Source organism: Sinohyriopsis cumingii, unplaced genomic scaffold (assembly GCF_028554795.1).
Source record: "Sinohyriopsis cumingii isolate HCF-2022 unplaced genomic scaffold, ASM2855479v2 utg000198l, whole genome shotgun sequence".
Lineage (NCBI taxonomy): Eukaryota > Metazoa > Mollusca > Bivalvia > Unionida > Unionidae > Sinohyriopsis > Sinohyriopsis cumingii.
The window spans coordinates 1,175,776-1,194,726 of record NW_028315875.1 but is presented as its reverse complement, the minus strand read 5'-3'; the positions used below and the strand labels follow the sequence as shown (position 1 = coordinate 1,194,726).

The following is an 18,951-nucleotide window of genomic DNA, read 5'->3' as shown; positions in this document are numbered from 1 at the left end:
TAAAATCAGAATCCTTTAAATCACTTTTTTTACTAACCCATTCAACCATAATGATCCAAGCTGTAGGTGAGTAGTCCAGTAATAGAAAGCTCACATGGGTCTCTTGTTTTAAATTTCAATCTGTATATGACCTTAGGCACAGTCATTGCACACTTGTACACACATTAGTGCCCACATTTATACAACAAAGTGTTCTATAGAAATTTGCAAATAGAATGATATACAGTGTTGAAGAAGAGACTTAAAATTAAATGGAGATTTTCGAAAGGGTAACTTTGTCAAAAGAAAATTTGGAATAAATGAAAGATTTTCAATACATTATTGGATTGCATATATTAAATTTGGTGCATACAAGCATACATTTAAAGTGATGGTATTGATCTGTGCACTCTAAGCAACCTGCCTAGCCTTCCTTGCCCTTAAGGGCTATTTTCATTTTACATCATTATGGCAAGTTTACTGTTGTTATCAGGAAGTGGCTTGCTAAATACTAGCTTCCACTTTGAAGTTTAACATATTTCAACTAAGATATTATCAGTTCAGTCATATGTGTGGTTTTAAAAAAATGTCTTTTAAGTGAAATTAGTGAAACAGTGTCCCAATGTCTTCAGTACTTGAAATATGCACAAACTGTAGCAGCGTGCAACATTTCTTCCAACGTTTCAGTGAGAATATGATGGGGAAAAGGTCTTTCAGATTTCACTTTTTTAAGAGGACTCTTTCTATTACAAGACCTAGTAGTAAGGAGGAGATTATACCTTCTGTTCAAACTAGACAACCACTGCAGAAATCTGAAATTTCCGGACCATTGTACAGAGTGAGTTGGGTAAGTTTTCTATTCCCCCAATTCTCCCATTGTCCAGAGTGAGTTGGGTAAGTTTTCTATTTCCCCCAATTCTCCCATTGTCCAGAGTGAGTTGGGTAAGTTTTCTATTCCCCCAATTATCCCATTGTCCAGAGTGAGTTGGGTAAGTTTTCTATTCCCCCCCCCCCAATTCTCCCATTGTCCAGAGTGAGTTGGGTAAGTTTTCTATTCCCCCCAATTCTCCCATTGTCCAGAGTGAGTTGGGTAAGTTTTCTATTCCCCCCCAATTCTCCCATTGTCCAGAGTGAGTTGGGTAAGTTTTCTATACCCTCCCTGCTAACAGCACAGGCATCTTGAATTGGTCCTTTCTGTCCCTTAGTACATCTGTTGATGAGTCCCAAGAAGCTTTTGAACATGAGTGTAAAAAGGAACTGATATTGTAGAGAAATTTGGCTGGCATGAATGTAGGCATGTCAATGATTTGATCTGATTTTCAGGCCATCACAGCAATTGTTCCATTTAACTTTTGAATTTTTTATTTAAACTTTGTTAACACAATTAAGCTAAAGCTAATTTAAATGAAATTTGTTTGGCCTGTTGGATTGCATATTTAGCTGATACAGTTAGACTTTCTGCCTAGTACAGGATGTTTTTAAATCTTAACTTATTTTTTAAAACTTGTTGGGATGTTGACCTTTTTTGTATGAAAACCTTACTAAAGATTTAGACAAACACTACTTGAGGTTGATAAATAATATTTGGTAGGCATATTTGTTTATTTTAATGACTTGATTAGATTTTTTGACATTATTTCAGTTTCTCAAATTGTTTTAAGTGTTGAACTTTAAATGGACATAGACCTTATTGGTCTACAGTGTTTTCTTTTTCATGCTGAATTTAGATGGTGTCTTTTGCTTTAATTTTTAAATTTTCCTTTCTTGTTTGGTCATATTTACATTGCATGTTCTTTGTTGTTTCCTTTATTATTAAATAGTTACAATTGGTATAGTGTTATCACCTAAACATAAATAAAATGAATGCATACCACTTGTTTTAAAAGAATGTCTCCACTAATAATAATCACAGAAATGCAAATTAATGTTTTCTTAGCTTACATAATAAAGAAAATGATACATGTTATCATAATGATTGTTTGACATAGTTTACGATCTAGGAACTCACTTGTTTGCTGGGGATTATTATGACATTTTCCCAATTATAATTTAAGGTCTAAATAAACAAGGGGGAACGGGAAAAAAAACTTTCTGTTTCACTGTTATACGGTATATAGTTTTAAAGTGCTGGGTCAAACGACGAATTTTATTTTCTTTATCAGGATGTGATGACACTGGAAGAAATTAAGCTTTGACCCACACATCTGTTTTCTGTCATCCAGCCACTGTCTGTCAAAAATGACATGTGCTTGTTGTCACTTTGAATGTAAATTTGATCAAACATGGAGTATGGGTTTATATTTTCAAGATCTCAGGCAAATTTGAATACATGTGAGAGCCACATACATAAACAGTGATCTTTCATCTGATTGGTTCAGCTTGTTACTACCCTGGAGACCATATTTCTGATCTAAGTTTGATCAAACTTGAGATATGGACATTATACCATTGTGTTCTCAGGGATTTGATCATGGGCAATGTTTATGCAAAGTAATGAGGCAGTCTTTCATCTGATCGGCTGTTCATTGTAACACTCTGGAGACCATATTTCTGATTTTGATCAGACTTGGAATATAGGCTTTTATGATTAAGATGTTATTTAAGTTTAATAATGAATGGGACCCACTTTTACTATAGTGATAGGGTATGTTGCATCTGATTGGCTGAAGGTGGTACAACTTTAAATACATTTTTTATCATCCGATTTTAAGTAAACTTGGTTAACAGACATAAATCTTGAAGATCTGAAGGGTGTAATTGTGAGCAGCAAGATTAAATGCATAATAATGCATTGGTCTTGCATCTGAAGGGTGTAATTGTGAGCAGCAAGATTAAATGCATAATAATGCATTGGTCTTGCATCTGAAGGGTGTAATTGTGAGCAGCAAGATTAAATGCATATTAATGCATTGATCTTGCACCTGAAGGGTGTAATTGTGAGCAGCAAGATTAAATGCATATTAATGCATTGACCTTGCATCTGAAGGGCGTAATTGTGAGCAGCAAGATTAAATGCATATTAATGCATTGATCTTGCATCTGAAGGGTGTAATTGTGAGCAGAAAGATTAAATTCATAATGATGCATTGATCTTGCATCTGAAGGGTGTAATTGTCAGCAGCAAGATTAAATGCATAATAATGCATTGATCTTGCATCTAATTGACTGAACTTGCTTTCTCTTCAGTGACTCTATTTCTGATAATTTTTATATTAAACTTTGCTAAACTTGCATAGATTCAGTGCAATGAGCATGATCTGCAGATATTAATATAGTAATCTTGTATCTGATTGACTGAACTTGCCATAATGAATACACATGGATCTCACTCATAATCACCAGATAATGATGAAATGCTGATAAACCTATTCACAAAGTTTAATCAAAATCTATTCAAAAATGAAGTCTCTATACTGGTAAAAATCTCAGTTAATAAAGTGTAGGAATACGTCCTAAATATGCACAGGTCTCACCCATAGTAAGATTAATCAACATCTTAATAATATTAACCTATTTACTTTGAGTCAAATCAGGTTTGAAACACTATCTCTAGAGGTTTAAGTGAAGCAAATCAGATACAAGATCACATTATGGTATCTTGCATTGGATGGACTGAGTCTGTCAGCACTGCAACAACTGTACTTAATTATCATATCTTATCAAACTATCAAGATATTGGAAGAGACCTTTTTTTCTGATTGGCTGAGCTTGTTACTGTTATGGAGACCAAATAAATAAATAAGTTTGGTAAATATGTTTATATCACCATTCTCTTAGGTTGTAAGATAAGTGAGATTTGAGCATATAAATGAGATGATCTTGCATATGATTGGCTGAACTTGTTGCCAATCTGGATCTAGAGATGATATTTCTCATGCATTTTGGAGAAAACCTAATGAACAGGTTTATTTCATCACGATCTTGGACGAGTTAAATTATGCACAGGAGACTATGCATATTAATTATGCCTTTAATCTAAGTAGGTAAAATCAGCATGATATAAAGGAATGGAGGTTATTTTCTTACAGTATTATATAAGCTGACTTAGTGAAATGATCACCTTTAAAGTTATGTAAACCAGTGAGAGTATCAGGTATAATTAGGCCTCTTGTTCAGTCTTCACAAAGCTTTCCTACATGACACTTGCATGCTTCTTGATATTCTGGCATGCAACAATTAAAAGGTTGGCATCATTTACTAGAATTTGCATTCCTGTAGCATCATTTTTAGTCTTCATATGTTTCCTTAACCATACTTATGGTGAAGGCAGGTTGGCATTTCACTTTATGCAAATTAAGAAAAAAATTATTAAAGTACATGTGGTCATTCATCTTTTGAATCCATCCTTTCAGTAATGAAAAGATCACAGGTGTGGTTAGATAGATTTCCTTCATGAGGACAGCAGAAAAAATAACTACATTAGTGTACATACACAGTGTAATGACCATGTTTCACTAGATTGTTTAGCTGCCAGTGATTTACACATACTTCACTGTGTAATATCCAGGTGTTACAGGTATAGCCAGGCCACTTTGCTATTAGGTGATAGTTTGGATTAATTTACAGTGGTGGAAATACCACTTGCTGTCAGTTCTTTGGGGGATAACATGTAGTATGCAAGATTATCCACAAATTATTTAATAAGTGTCTTTTGTGTCAAGGGCAGTTTGTACATGGTATGTGTAGTGTTGAGAAACATTTGTACTTGATATGTGTAGTGTTGAGGGCAGTTTGTACTTGGTATGTGTTATGTTGAGGTCAGTTTATACTTGGTACATGTAGTGTTGAGACAGATTGTACTTGGTACATGTAGTGTTGAGATCAGTTTGTACTTGGTACATGTAGTGTTGAAATCAGTTTGTACCTGGTACATGTAGTGTTGAGATCAGTTTGTACTTAGTATATGTTTGTACTTGTTATGTATAGTGTTGAGGGATGTTTGTACTTTGTGTGTATAGTATTGAGGGATGTTTGTACTTGGTATGTTTAGTGTTGAGGGATGTTTGTACTTGGTATGCATAGTGCTGAGGGATGTTTGTACTTGGTATGTATAGTGTTGAGGGCAGTTTGTACTTGGTATGTATAGTGTTGAGGGCAGTTTGTACTTGGTATGTATAGTGTTGAGGGCAGTTTGTACTTTGTATGTATAGTGTTGAGTGATGTTTGAACTTGGTATGTATAGTGTTGAGTGATGTTTGAACTTGGTATGTATAGTGTTGAGTGATGTTTGAACTTGGTATGTATAGTGTTGAGGGATATTTGTACTTTGTATGTATAGTGTTGAGGGATGTTTGTACTTGGTATGTATAGTGTTGAGGGCAGTTTGTACTTGGTATGTATAGTGTTGAGGGCAGTTTGTACTTTGTATGTATAGTGTTGAGTGATGTTTGAACTTGGTATGTATAGTGTTGAGTGATGTTTGAACTTGGTATGTATAGTGTTGAGTGATGTTTGAACTTGGTATGTATAGTGTTGAGGGATATTTGTACTTTGTATGTATAGTGTTGAGGGATGTTTGTACTTGGTATATATAGTGTTGAGGGATGTTTGTACTTGGTACGTATAGTGTTGAGGGATGTTTGTACTTGTGACGTAAAGTGTTGAAGGCAGTTTGTACTTTGTATGTATAGTGTTGAGGGCAGTTTGTACTTAGTTTGTAGCATTGAGGGCAGTTTGTACTTGGCATGTGTAGTGTTGAGGGCAGTTTGTTTTTGGTATGTGTAGTGTTGAGGGCAGTTTGTATTTGGTATGTGTAGTGTTGAGGGCAGTTTGTATTTGGTATGTATAGTGTTGAGGGATGTTTGTACTTGTGATGTATAGTGTTGAGGGCAGTTTGTACTTTGTATGTATAGTGTTGAGGGCAGTTTGTACTTGGTTTGTAGCATTGAGGGCAGTTTGTACTTGGTATGTGTAGTGTTGAGGGCAGTTTGTATTTGGTATGTGTAGTGTTGAGGGCAGTTTGTATTTGGTATGTGTAGTGTTGAGGGCAGTTTGTATTTGGTATGCGTAGTGTTGAGGGATGTTTGAACTTTGTACATATAGTGTTGAGGGATGTTTGTATTTGGTATGTATAGTGTTGAGGGCAGTTTGTATTTGGTATGTGTAGTGTTGAGAGCAGTTTGTATTTGGTATGTATAGTGTTGGGGGATGTTTGTACTTGTGATGTATAGTGTTGAGGGCAGTTTGTACTTTGTATGTATAGTGTTGAGGGCAGTTTGTATTTGGTTTGTAGCATTGAGGGCAGTTTGTACTTGGTATGTGTAGTGTTGAGGGCAGTTTGTATTTGGTATGTGTAGTGTTGAGGGCAGTTTGTATTTGGTATGCGTAGTGTTGAGGGATGTTTGAACTTTGTACGTATAGTGTTGAGGGATGTTTGTATTTGGTATGTATAGTGTTGAGGGCAGTTTGTATTTGGTATGTGTAGTGTTGAGGGCAGTTTGTATTTGGTATGTATAGTGTTGAGGGAAGTTTGTATTTGGTATGTATAGTGTTGAGGGATGTTTGTACTTTGTATGTATTGTGCTGAGGGATGTTTGTACTTGTGATGTATTGTGTTGAGGGATGTTCATACTCGTGATGTATAGTGTTGAGGGATGTTTGTACTTGTTATGTATAGTGTTGAGGGATGTTTGTACTTGGTATGTATAGTGTTGAGGGATGTTTGTATTTTGTGTAATGTTGAGGGCAGTTCATTCTTGATGTCTGTAATGTTGAGGACAGTTGTACTTGGTTTGTATGGTGTTGAAGGCAGTTTATATTTGGTATGTGTAGTGTTGAGGACAGTTTGTATTTGATATGTGTAGTGTTGAGGTCAGTTTTTATATGGCATGTGTAGTGTTGAGCGCAGATTATACTTGGTATCTGTAGTGTTAAGGGTAGTTTTTATTTGGTATGTCAGAGATCTTGGAAACGCTTAATTACACGTATTTGGTTGCCAAATTTTTGATCTGGGACGCAGAAATTCACTGAGGCGGGCGTCCTTCCTAAACATGTAATATGTGTGCAGCAAAATTCAAAGACTTGCCAGTCCCACTTCAGCCACCTGCTTTGTGGTAAAATGTGTTGATCAGTTAGCTGTGCTGATATTTACAATGACAGAATTCAGTGACTGAAAGACTCCTTGATACATACTTGTTGTCATTTTATAAGAATACATAAAAAAGAACATAGTGCAATAGCTGGGCGGCAAGTTCAAAGGCTTTGACTGGTGGCCGCGTGGGAAAATGTAGATATTTATAGTGATTGAATTCAGAAGCAGAAAGACCCAGAGATGTACCTGTGGTCATTTATAAAAGTAAATCAAATAAACAACTTTAGCTTTCGTTATTGTGTTCATTTCTGAATGTAGCGGAATAAGCAGTGCATGTGACCTCAGAATCAAGACATGTTGAGACTTAGACAAAATGCCATTCTTAAGTGGGTGACAAGTCGCCTAAAAATGTAAACGTCGCCTTCTTCTGTTAGGAAAGTGAAAACGACTTCGCCTTGTGATTATTTAAGAGGTACATTGACTGACCATACCATATTTTTTAAATGTCCCTCGCCTTAGCCGAGTTAGTTCTAGTGTTGTAGCGAAATGTATTCATCAAAACATCAGTAGCTAGGCCTAGTTTTTATGTCAGTTATGTTAACAAACTCTTGCTCATTCACAAGCATTATGTTTTGATAGCTGATTAACCATTAACCCTTTTCCAAGTATGGTAGCAACTATCAATTTCCTGCATAAAATCCTTTGATGATAAAACAGACTTGTGTTTTAAGATCAGAATCGGTGATCTGGATATATATTAACTGCCTCTTATACACTATTTCATCATAAAATTAGTTTGAAACTGTAAGTGAACCTGAGTAGGCCTAATGGGAAATAATGGCTGACTTCGCTAAGTCTGGGATGACTACCAGTTTATTAGGTTGTCTGTTTTCTTTAGTCATTGGGGAAATATATTCAGAAAAAATATACAAATCATTGAAACCAAAGCATATGTATTATTTTATTAAAAATTTAACTATAAAATGCAAATTATGTAGGTCAGAAACGTATGGGACAATGCTATGTTGTGGAATTCACAAGATGCGCTTTAAGGTCTAAGCTGTTTTCTGACTTGACATGTATTTGCGAAAATACGCTAAAAAACAGCAAGTCAGATACTATTTATTTGCCTAAAATCACTACAAGTACATATACAAATAAATAAACCATAAATTTGCAATCTTGTCAATGGACTGTTGTAATAAAGCTATATTATAGTGAGTGATTACATTACGAAAACCTCGCATCTAAAAATAGATGCACTCACGTCTGTGTTGATTCTGTAGGAAAGAAGGGACTGCAACTTTTGATGGTGGGACTCCTATTTTTACCAAAATGGGAGTCTTGGAGTCCTAGTTTTAAAATCCTAGTGAGACCTCTGTGTGTGTAGTAAGACAAAAGCTAGAATTTCACCAGCATCTATTGCTGAACTATTCTCAGAAGCACCTTACACCAGCACAAGTGTACAAGTAGCAGGTAAATCCATATTATATATCCTTTATTTTTGGGGGCAAGGTTGGGAGGGGAGCCTAAAACCAGAGTTTATATTTCTAAAGAAAATCAGATTATTTTCTCTTTTTCAGTCACCTAGTGCATCATCTGACAGCAGTTTTCAAGATGAAGAATATGAGGAACCTGGCACACAGGTCTCAGCACCTCCTCCTCTTCCACCTCACCCAAATGTGCCAAAGTCCATCAAGCTACCCTCGCACCAAGCTGTACAGGTACCATTTCCTTGGTCTCTTGTTATATGCCACAACAATTGTGAAACTTAGTGGCATATAGTATTATCCCTTTTCCTTTCTTCCATTCATCATGTTATTACATTTTGCAGTTAGGTCAGATTCTCGGACTTGCACACAGTCATGATTGCAACATTTTGTGTTTGACGCACACTAGTAAAATTTGCAATACACTCCCACCAAATGTTGCTTTATGGTGCAGACCTGCCAACTCTTATGATTTTGCCATAAGTCTTACAAAAATTACCCTTAAATTATGGACTTATGGCAAACTAATAAAAACTATGAAAAAAATGATCATTGCCAAAACATCCGGATAATTGGTTCATCCGTGTTTTGTTTGGATCCGGGTTTCATCTTATAATAAGTGAAATTAGTCAGGTAGCCAGACTAACTTTACAGCAGCACCCCAAATGCTTGAAACTGCACATATTAGTTCATGCAAAGCATCTGCATGATGAGACTGTTGATTATAGAATTTTTTTAAATGGCGTGCAGCGAGCGATGTATGTTTAAAACAAAAGGGAAAATAAGCTTCTTGAAAAGTGTTACTAATCAACACAGAAGAATAAAAAGGAGTACTCAGATTCTTGTGAATAAAAGCTGGAAAGGACACAATTACATTTTTTGGACATCTCATGCCAATTTGAGTATGTCTCATGGTGGGAGATATGATTGCCGTCGTCATGTGAAATGAAAAAGAATTTCCAATAACTATGTCAAGTTGAGAAATAGCAACAAGCCATTGAGTTGCATAGAGTCTGGAACAATTTGTGCAACTGTGTTAGTGGTAAATAAAGTCTACACGTACTTTACAAAATTTTCAGTTAGACGTAATGTTGGAAAAAATCAACTGCCTTACTGAGATGGACTCGTCAGGCTTGGCAGGTCTGATGGTGCAGGATTTTCATGTTCCGCGAACAAATTTCTAGCCTTCAGTTGTTTCTACCTTGTTGAGATTCATACACAGTGCTGCATGACTACTGCTGTTTATTCATAATGGACTCTTGAGCCAAAGGTTTTTCGCATACATGGTTGAGATGCATTAAAACCTACAAGATTCATATTATGTACAATACAATACAATACAACATAAGTTTATCACAGACTGGAGGCATTATAATACATGTAACTAGATAAATATTATCACAAACTGGAAGCAATTAAATACATGTAACTATATATTATTATCCCAGACTGGAGGCAATTAAATACATGTAACTATATACATATTATCACAAACTGGAGGCAATTAAATACATGTAACTATATATTTATTATCCCAGACTGGAGGCAATAAAATACATGTAACTATATACATATTATCACAGACTGGAGGCAGTAAAATACATGTAACTAGATATATTTTCATATACAGAAGGCAATATAATACATAACTAGATATTTGTATTCACAGACTGAAAACAACAAAGTACATTTAACTAGATAAATATTATCACAGACTGGAGTAAAATACATGTAACTAGATAAGATAAGAAATATTACAGATATGTATGCTGTCATTGAGTACTGACATTTGTGTGTGATGAAATCACTGTATTTATCAGACATGTCTGTCAAAGCAACTGGACATCAGTAGTAGGATATCTCAAATAGAATTGTATCAGATTGTCTTATTTATCCATTAATGTATCAGATAAACATCTTAATGATGTCAATTCAGATGCAATTAGGTCTAGTTTATAGATAGTTTCTTTGTTGGACAATCAGGAAATTGTGTCGCTGACTAATGGACTGACCGTCTCATTTCGAAAAAGGTGGTCTGGCATTTTTCTATTGAGCTGAGATCTCAGTATATTTTTTTTTCGTCATCTGAAGTTGATTTATTTTTGTAACTAAGATAATGGAGATAATAGGGATTTTTTTTAACAAATCAGAGCAAGAATGTGTTTTTAAAGCTATTTGATGGCAGGTGCTTTTTTCAGAGAAGAAATCCCAGACCCTACCTAAAAATTAAATGGTAGGTCCCTACATTTAATTCAAAATAATCTGACTAGGTCTCGTTTACACATATTTTCTTTGTCAGACAATCAATATTGGTGTTGCTGACAAAGCTTGAATTTGGTTTTTCTGTTTTTCTAACTGTTTAAACATTCTGAAGTACATGAAAAAGATGTGTGAAAACCTATTTCATGTATACTCTGAGTAATTGCCAAACACCTTTATTAAAGACATTACATCAGTTCCTCACACCATCTGCTCCTGTAACTGTATTGTATAGGGTCAGTAAATCATAACTTTAAAATTAAGTATGTGAAACGTAGACCCAAATGAAGAAAATAAAATATTAGCAACAATAAAAAGGTTTTATTATGATCCTTCTAGACATAATTTGGGGATCCCATGAAATAAAACTTCACCACCTGACTTTATCTGAATCGCCCACCTGTTTCATGTGTTTCGTATTTTTGAAGTAGGGATCCCATGAAATAAAACTTCACCATCTGACTTTATCTGAATTGCCCACCTGTTTCATGTGTTTCGTATTTTTGAAGTAGGGATCCCATGAAATAAAACTTCACCATCTGACTTTATCTGAATTGCCCACCTGTTTCATGTGTTTTGTAATTTTGAAGTAGGGATCCCATGAAATAAAACTTCACCATCAGACTTGATCTGAATTGCCCACCTGTTTCATGTGTTTTGTATTTTTGAAGTAGGGATCCCATGAAATAAAACTTCACCATCTGACTTTATCTGAATTGCCCACCTGTTGCATGTGTTACTTATTTTTGAAGTAGGGATCCCATGAAATAAAACTTCACCACCTAACTTTATCTGAATTGCCGGTATGTTGCATGTGTTATTTATTTTGAAGTACTAAGTCTGCTTGTAGTAAGTTATTAATTAATTTTCAAAAGAGTGGAGTGTAATAAAGTACTGTTGTTGGGTGAAATTCCATATTATAATGATAGGAAAGCAAAATTTTCCTTTTGAGAATAATTACTTTGAGAAGAATTATAATATTCATATAATATTAATAATATAATATATAATATAATAATATAGTATTAATGCTACATCATCTGTAGATCTTACATCTAACATGACACCGTTTATGGTACATTTAAAATTATTGGGTGTATAAATCTTTTCTATTTTGAAACAACTTGTTGTATCTCCAGGGAATGATTTTATATTAAATTTGACACACACAAACACATCACATGGCAATTATAAATGGGATTTTCTATTGACACACACAAACACATCACATGGCAATTATAAATGGGATTTTCTATTGACACACACAAACACATCACATGGCAATTATAAATGGGATTTTCTATTGACACACACAAACACATCACATGGCAATTATAAATGGGATTTTCTATTGACACACAAACACATCACATGGCAATTATAAATGGGATTTTCTATTGACACACACAAACACATCACATGGCAATTATAAATGGGATTTTCTATTGACACACACAAACACATCACCTGGCAATTATAAATGGGATTTTCTATTGACACACACAAACACATCACATGGCAATTATAAATGGGATTTTCTATTGACACACACAAACACATCACATGGCAATTATAAATGGGATTTTCTATTGACACACACAAACACATCACATGGCAATTATAAATGGGATTTTCATATGGGCCATGAGACACAGACATGGACCGCTCTGGTGCCTTAGTGGTTAGATGTGTTTAAGTGTGTGTCTGTGTGTCTGATTAGGATTTTTAATGTAGCTTTAAGAATTTTTCAGTCATATCACTACGATGTCTGCAGTGTGGCAGTTTATAGTGATGCCTAGCACTGGAGCATCATGCCACAGGCATGTAGCATGATGTCCCACTCAGTCACATTATCCTGACACCAGACCAACCAGTCCTAACACTAACCTCTGAATGCTGAGCGTCTAGCGAGGCAGCTGCTAGTACCACTTTTGTAAGTCTTTGGTATGACTCAGCTGGAGTTCAAACCCATGACCTCCTGCTTCTGTGGCGGACACTCTAACCACTAGGCCACTGGATACATGCGATATAAACCTGGAAAAGTCATGATGTTTTACTTCTTAAACTCTCTATTTTCATGAAATTGCATAAAGATTTGATATTTCATTTATATCTCAAATTCAAACTGTTTGGGGAAAAGCCCTCAGACAAAACACAAAATTTTACTTGCCCAGTCCTTTATTTAACTTAAGTGTGAGAAAAATCTTTCACCATTCTTTTTCCTTTTAACATTTCCTCAGTAGACACATAGTCTAGCTTCATTGTCTGGAATTCATATACTTTGTAATAATAATAATAATAATAATAACAATAATTACATTAACTCTTTAGGAACCCCAACAAGAGGAGGAATATAGTGAGTTAGATGGTGTAGGACTGGTTGAACAAGGACTTCCGTCTCCAACTACTGAAGAACCCGAGCCTGAACAGCAGGTAAGAAATGATTAAAACTGCATTTCCCCCAACTGCAATTTCACAATGAAATAATGGCTGTAGTGTCGACCATTGCCTGCTACTTAGGCTGAGAAGTTGCTTTAAATTTTAAATTTAATATGCCATTTTGTAGATACTAAGTTGTAAAGAGTAACTTTCCATTACTTGTTTCACAAGCGTTACCTACCATTACTCAATGACAAGAGTTACCTTCCCTTACAATATTACCATATATATTATGAAACAATAAAAAAAATTTCCTGTCCAAGTACTTATGGTGAAACCTTATTCACCTAGGTCATATGTCCCAAAACTTAAGAAACAAAATTAGTTTGTGTTGAATTTATGCCACCCCCACATGTTGCAATAACATAGATAAACAAAACGCTTGATTGATTGTAAAATGAAAGAAACTCACGTTGTATTGTTAACCTTTATTTATTTCTTTTTTTATCATGAGCATTAAAGAAAAAAATATATCCATGAAACTCTATTTATGTAGCATAGGCAACCATAGCGTGTATCACTTATCTCTGATAACACATGGCACATCGTTGATTGATGAAGAGACATAGACAGAAGGAAACTAATTGCTTTTGCTTGTACTCAGTGGTTTGAATATATTACCTTACTGAAAACTAGATCCAACAAAAGGAAGTAACTAAATGGTTGAAGGCATCTGTCATTCATGCATGACATGATGTTAAGTGCAAAATAACCAAAACTGAATTATATCCAGGTCAACTATATGACAGTATCTTGCAAATAAAAATCATTATTTGAAAATACATTCACTTAAGTGCAAATGACGATCTTTTTGCTAGCATGGGCTACAAAATGTATTATTAAAGCAAGTTATTGCTTTGTATAATATTTACCTGAAGACATCAATGCCTGTTTGAATTAATTATGACTACAGACACCAAGCAAATGCAAGCCCAGGTGGTGAATAAACACAACTGTCAGTGAGCAGTATACTCATTGTTTGCATTTACAGACAGGATACCAAAGACAAAGGTTGTTTTTGTTACAAAGCATGCTGACCTCGGAAGTTATTTTATTAAAAAGCAAGCCGCCCATGGAAGCAGACTTCGGATTCTTTTGTAAGTGTGCCTTTTTTAATATACAGATCTGACATAAGGAAGCTAACTTTGGTTCCTTTTCACTGGTATTCATTAGAATTTTGAAAATCAATTGAAACAATGGAACAGTATTTAAAGTGACATGATATAGTGCTTCATGCATGGACATCGATGACTTAGTGTTGCTCAGAAAATTGGAGAAAATACAATCATTTGATGTTATTGTGAAGGCTTGAAGAGAAGAAGATGATTTCGCTGATAGTATGATCGTTAACATGGATGGAAATTCCAGTGTACTTTGATATCATTCCTAGATGGACTGTCAGTAAGATGGGAATAAGCATGACTACTGCAGATTTTGTAAAATCTGACTTTAGTCCTTGCATTTGCAGCTTCAGGAGATGTGTTGCTAACAACAATAATTTTTCACGCATGAGAAAGCTTAAAAAAAATATTCATGCACCAAAAGAATGGATTGTACATTTGCAGGTGAAGGGTTGGGTTGAATAGATAATGTTGAAATGGATTAATGAGTTTTAGCTCAAGTACACAGTTTTATATTTTCTAATTTCAGTTGGGGTGCATTTTCAATTTTTTTTAATTTTCAAATGATTCAAAAGGTATCCCACAGCTAATGACTAAAAAAAACAAACCATTATGACTAAAAAAAACAACCAATGTGTCCAACTTCAAACAGTGCAAAAATTATTACTCTAAAAACTAATTTATAGTGTCACAGCAAATATGGTGTCCCAACAAATATGGTGTCCCAGCATATCTGGTAAATATGGTACTTCATATGAACTATTAATCAGATACAATTTTATTATTTAGTCATTTCAAAGTTAAAATCAAACTTAGGGTTCAGAAAGGTTTACTGTGCCATTGTCAGTCTTAAGTTTATTTTTTACTGACTGATGATTTATTAATACTGTAGTATGACACATTTCCCTGGGGGTACCACTGTTTTGTGGATGTCATTAATGCTCTAAACCATGAATATAATGACCCAACTAAACCTAACCAGCCACATAGGATGAAAAAGCCTTCCTGGTCTCCATCCTCCATTTTCTCCTGTGCTTCATTCTTGGAGATCAAAAATAACTTTTTTAGAAATCATTGTCATTTTCATAATATGGTAATCAAATATTAGCTTCTACATGTGTCTATTGTATGAAAAAATTATTATGAACAGCACATTTCTATGGTATCCAGTAGCTGTTACCAAAAAACTTAAGTCCTTATTAAAGCATGTCTCATTTTATCGATACAAGCTTAATCCCAATGCACAACATGACTGCAAAACACGAGAACTACTGCCAGAAGCACAGTTACTAATGAAACACTATGCATATTCACTAATTACAGTAAAGTACTAAAACCTACATATCACTGATGTTTTAACAAAGTCCACTTTCTCAGAGCCACAGATAATTAGGTCCCATCTTTTACAGATCTTTGCATGAACTGCAGTTATCAATTCAACATGAATCAGCTTGATCAGTCAGGGTTTAAGATCTCCTTGACCAATTTAGCATACCAGTTATGGATTTGTAATTTCAGTTCTTTTTTGTAGTCTTTATTTGGGACTCCGAGTGACTGAGTGGTCTAAAGTGCTCTCTGTTACGGATCACTGCCATCTCACCTCTGTCTGCATGGGTTCGAGTCTCAGATTCGGCTAATGTGGGTATGTGAGAAAGCTTGCCAGTAGCTTCTCATGGGTCGGTGGTTCTTTCCGGGGTTTTCCCCGAGTTCTTCCTCTACCATTAATACTGGACGCCATGTATAGCCTATCGTGTGCTGAAAAATGGCGTTAAACCCTACAACAACAACAATAGTCTTTATGATTGTAATGTTTAGTTGTTAAAGTTGGTTTGTACATGAGGCAAGTTCAAAGAGAGAAGTGGTTCCAATGTTTTAAGTTGAGTTAGTATCTTCGCATTGCAAGCTTGGTTCACATGTGGAATGATGGCATTATCCAAACTGACAGGATCTATGATATTTGTAACACTTTTAAAACACCGTAATTAGAGAGTATGGATGGTGCATCATTATGGACAGTGTTTTAAGGAAGAGATCATACACACATGCTTTAATAACAGGAGTTACAGTATTGTAAAATCAGTAGTGACTATAGGTAAAATTACAGAGACAAAGCCCGATATGAGGATAGTATTGTAATCAGTAGTGACAATAGGTAAAATTATCGAGACAAAACCCAGATTGAGGATTTCCACTTTACTAACTCTTGTTGATGTAGAGTCATATTTGGGAAGATAAATGTCTTAGATTGAACTTGGCCACATTATCTATTTTTAACTTTATCGAAAGGAGGATAACACGGAACAGCCAAGATTGTAAAACTAGATTTCCAGATAACGGTATTTACTGTGTATGTTGGGACACCATAAATTAATTTTTAAATTAATTTATTTGTGCACTGTCAGTTCTGGACCACATTGTCTTTTTGAGTCATAAGTTGTCGGACACCTTTTAAATCATTCGAAAATTACATGTTGGAAAATGCACTCTAAATGATATATTATTTTAAAAAATATAAAACTGCTTACTTGAGATAACACTCTAATCCACTGTAGCAGCATCTCATCAACACAACTATTCTCCTGCACACATATGATCCATTCTTTTGTTGCATGAATATTTTTTTAGCTTTCTCAAGCCATGAAAAATTACTGTTAGAGGCAACACATCACCTGAAGTTGAAACTTCAAGGACTAATGTCGGATTTTTTAAAATCTGCACCAGTCATGCTCATTCTCACACTTTTAACCCCCCCATCTTATTATCAGTCCATCCAGGAATGAGATCAAAGTACACTAGAATTTCATCCATGTTAATGATCATATTTTCTTCGAAATTGTTTTCTTCTTTTTGTCCTTCATAAATTCATCAAATGATTTTATATTTTCAAAATCTTCTGGGCAACACTGGGTGGTCGATGTCCTTGCAGGAAGCACTACATTGTGTCACTTTAAAAATTGTTCCATTGTTTCAATTTATTTTTATAACTCCCGTGATCACTGGTGAAATGGAACCACAGTTAGTTTCCTTATCTCATCCATCTTTTTATATTTAAAAAAAAAAATCAGCACGCTTAAAAGAATCCAAAGTCAGCTTCCGAGGTTGGCTTGCCTTGTAATAAAATAACTTTTATATTGATATACTTTCCCTTAAAACAAAATAGCTTAAAAGCAGTCAAAGTTAGCCTGCTTTGTTATAAAACAATGACTTTACTGCTCACCACTAGTTGTGTTTATTTGCCATCTGGTCTTCTATTTGCTTGTTATCTGTTGTTATTATTAATTCAAACAGGCATTGATGTTTGCTGGTAAGTAGTATGCACAACAATAACTTCCTTTAATGATACTTTTTGTAACCCATGCTAGTGAAAAGATTGTCACTTGCACTCAAGTGAATGTATTTTCAAATAATGATTTTTATTTGCAAGATACTGTCATATAAGTTGACCTGGATATAATTCTCTCTTGGTTATTTTGCACCTAACACTGTCATGCATGAATTGCAGTTGTCTTCAAGCGATCAGTTGATTATTTCCCTATCATTTGTGATTTTGTTGAATCCAGTTTTCAGTTGGATAAAATTTTCAAACCTTTGAGTCCAACACAATTTGTTTCTCAATGTTTATGTCAATGAACTATGTGTTGTGCATTATCGGACATAAGCAATACAAGCTACAGTATGAAAGCCTATTATACATATACGGAGTTCATGGATATATTATTCTTTAATGCTCATGATGAAAAAAATAAGGAACAAATGATAACAATACAAGTTTAGCTTCTTCGATTTTATTATCATACAAACATTTTGTTTGTCTGTTTTATTGGAACATGCTTTGGGGAGCACAAATTCAATACAAATTATTTTGTTTCTTAAGTCTTGGGACATATGACCTAGGTGAAAAAAATTTCACTATAAGTTCTAGGACAGGAAATAAAATAATTATTTTATCATGTCCCAATATATATGGTATTTATGGTAATTCACCTTGAGTAGGTAGGCTATGTGATAATTGTGCATTTTGATATGTTGGCATGTGGTTGTGTTATAGAATTTGCTGTAAAATATAATTCTGTTTAATAAAAACTGACTTCTGTTGTTAAATATTTAGGTAAATGCTGGCGTAACAATCATATTGCTGTCATTCCTGTTTATGATAATTGGAATGGTTTCTTTTATTTTGTTTTAATTAGCCATTTGAAAAAAAGTAGCAGAGGCTTTTAGGGTACAAACATTATGAAAAGAACATATCCCATTTAGGCAGCTGGTCTTAGGGACAAAAACAGACCCATCTTTACTGACATATTCAGGTAGCTGGTCTTAAAGACATAACCAGACCCAGCTTTGCTGACCCATTTAGGTAGCTGGTCTTAGGGACAAAACCAGTTCCAGTCCTACTGATCACCTTTGATATAAGATAGTAAATGGTAGAAAATAATCCGAAAATTTAAGTGTTGGCAATTTCTGGTGTTTCAGACATATGATGAATTTGAGGTGGGAATTCAAGATGAGGAAGGTGTTGAAGAGGAAACATATGAGGTAATTTTTTGGTTACTTCTCTGTATTAAGTTGTATTCATGCTTTTTGAAGAAAATTCTCAAATTTTGTAATACTACTTTTCACTCAGCTTCTCCAA

General features: G+C 34.7%; 1 protein-coding gene across 12 annotated transcripts in view; it reads left to right on the top strand.

The window, feature by feature from the left end:
• The window catches only part of LOC149774564 (uncharacterized), a 156,053-nt gene that overhangs the window by 53,727 nt on the left and 83,375 nt on the right, over nt 1-18,951 (top strand). For all 12 annotated transcript variants that reach the window (XM_089945086.1, XM_089945085.1, XM_089945084.1 and 9 more), the window contains 3 exons: nt 8,593-8,733; nt 13,090-13,191; nt 18,792-18,854. In XM_089945086.1, the coding sequence (XP_089801212.1) occupies nt 8,593-8,733; nt 13,090-13,191; nt 18,792-18,854 (306 nt within the window). The remainder of the gene's footprint in view (nt 1-8,592; nt 8,734-13,089; nt 13,192-18,791; nt 18,855-18,951) is intronic.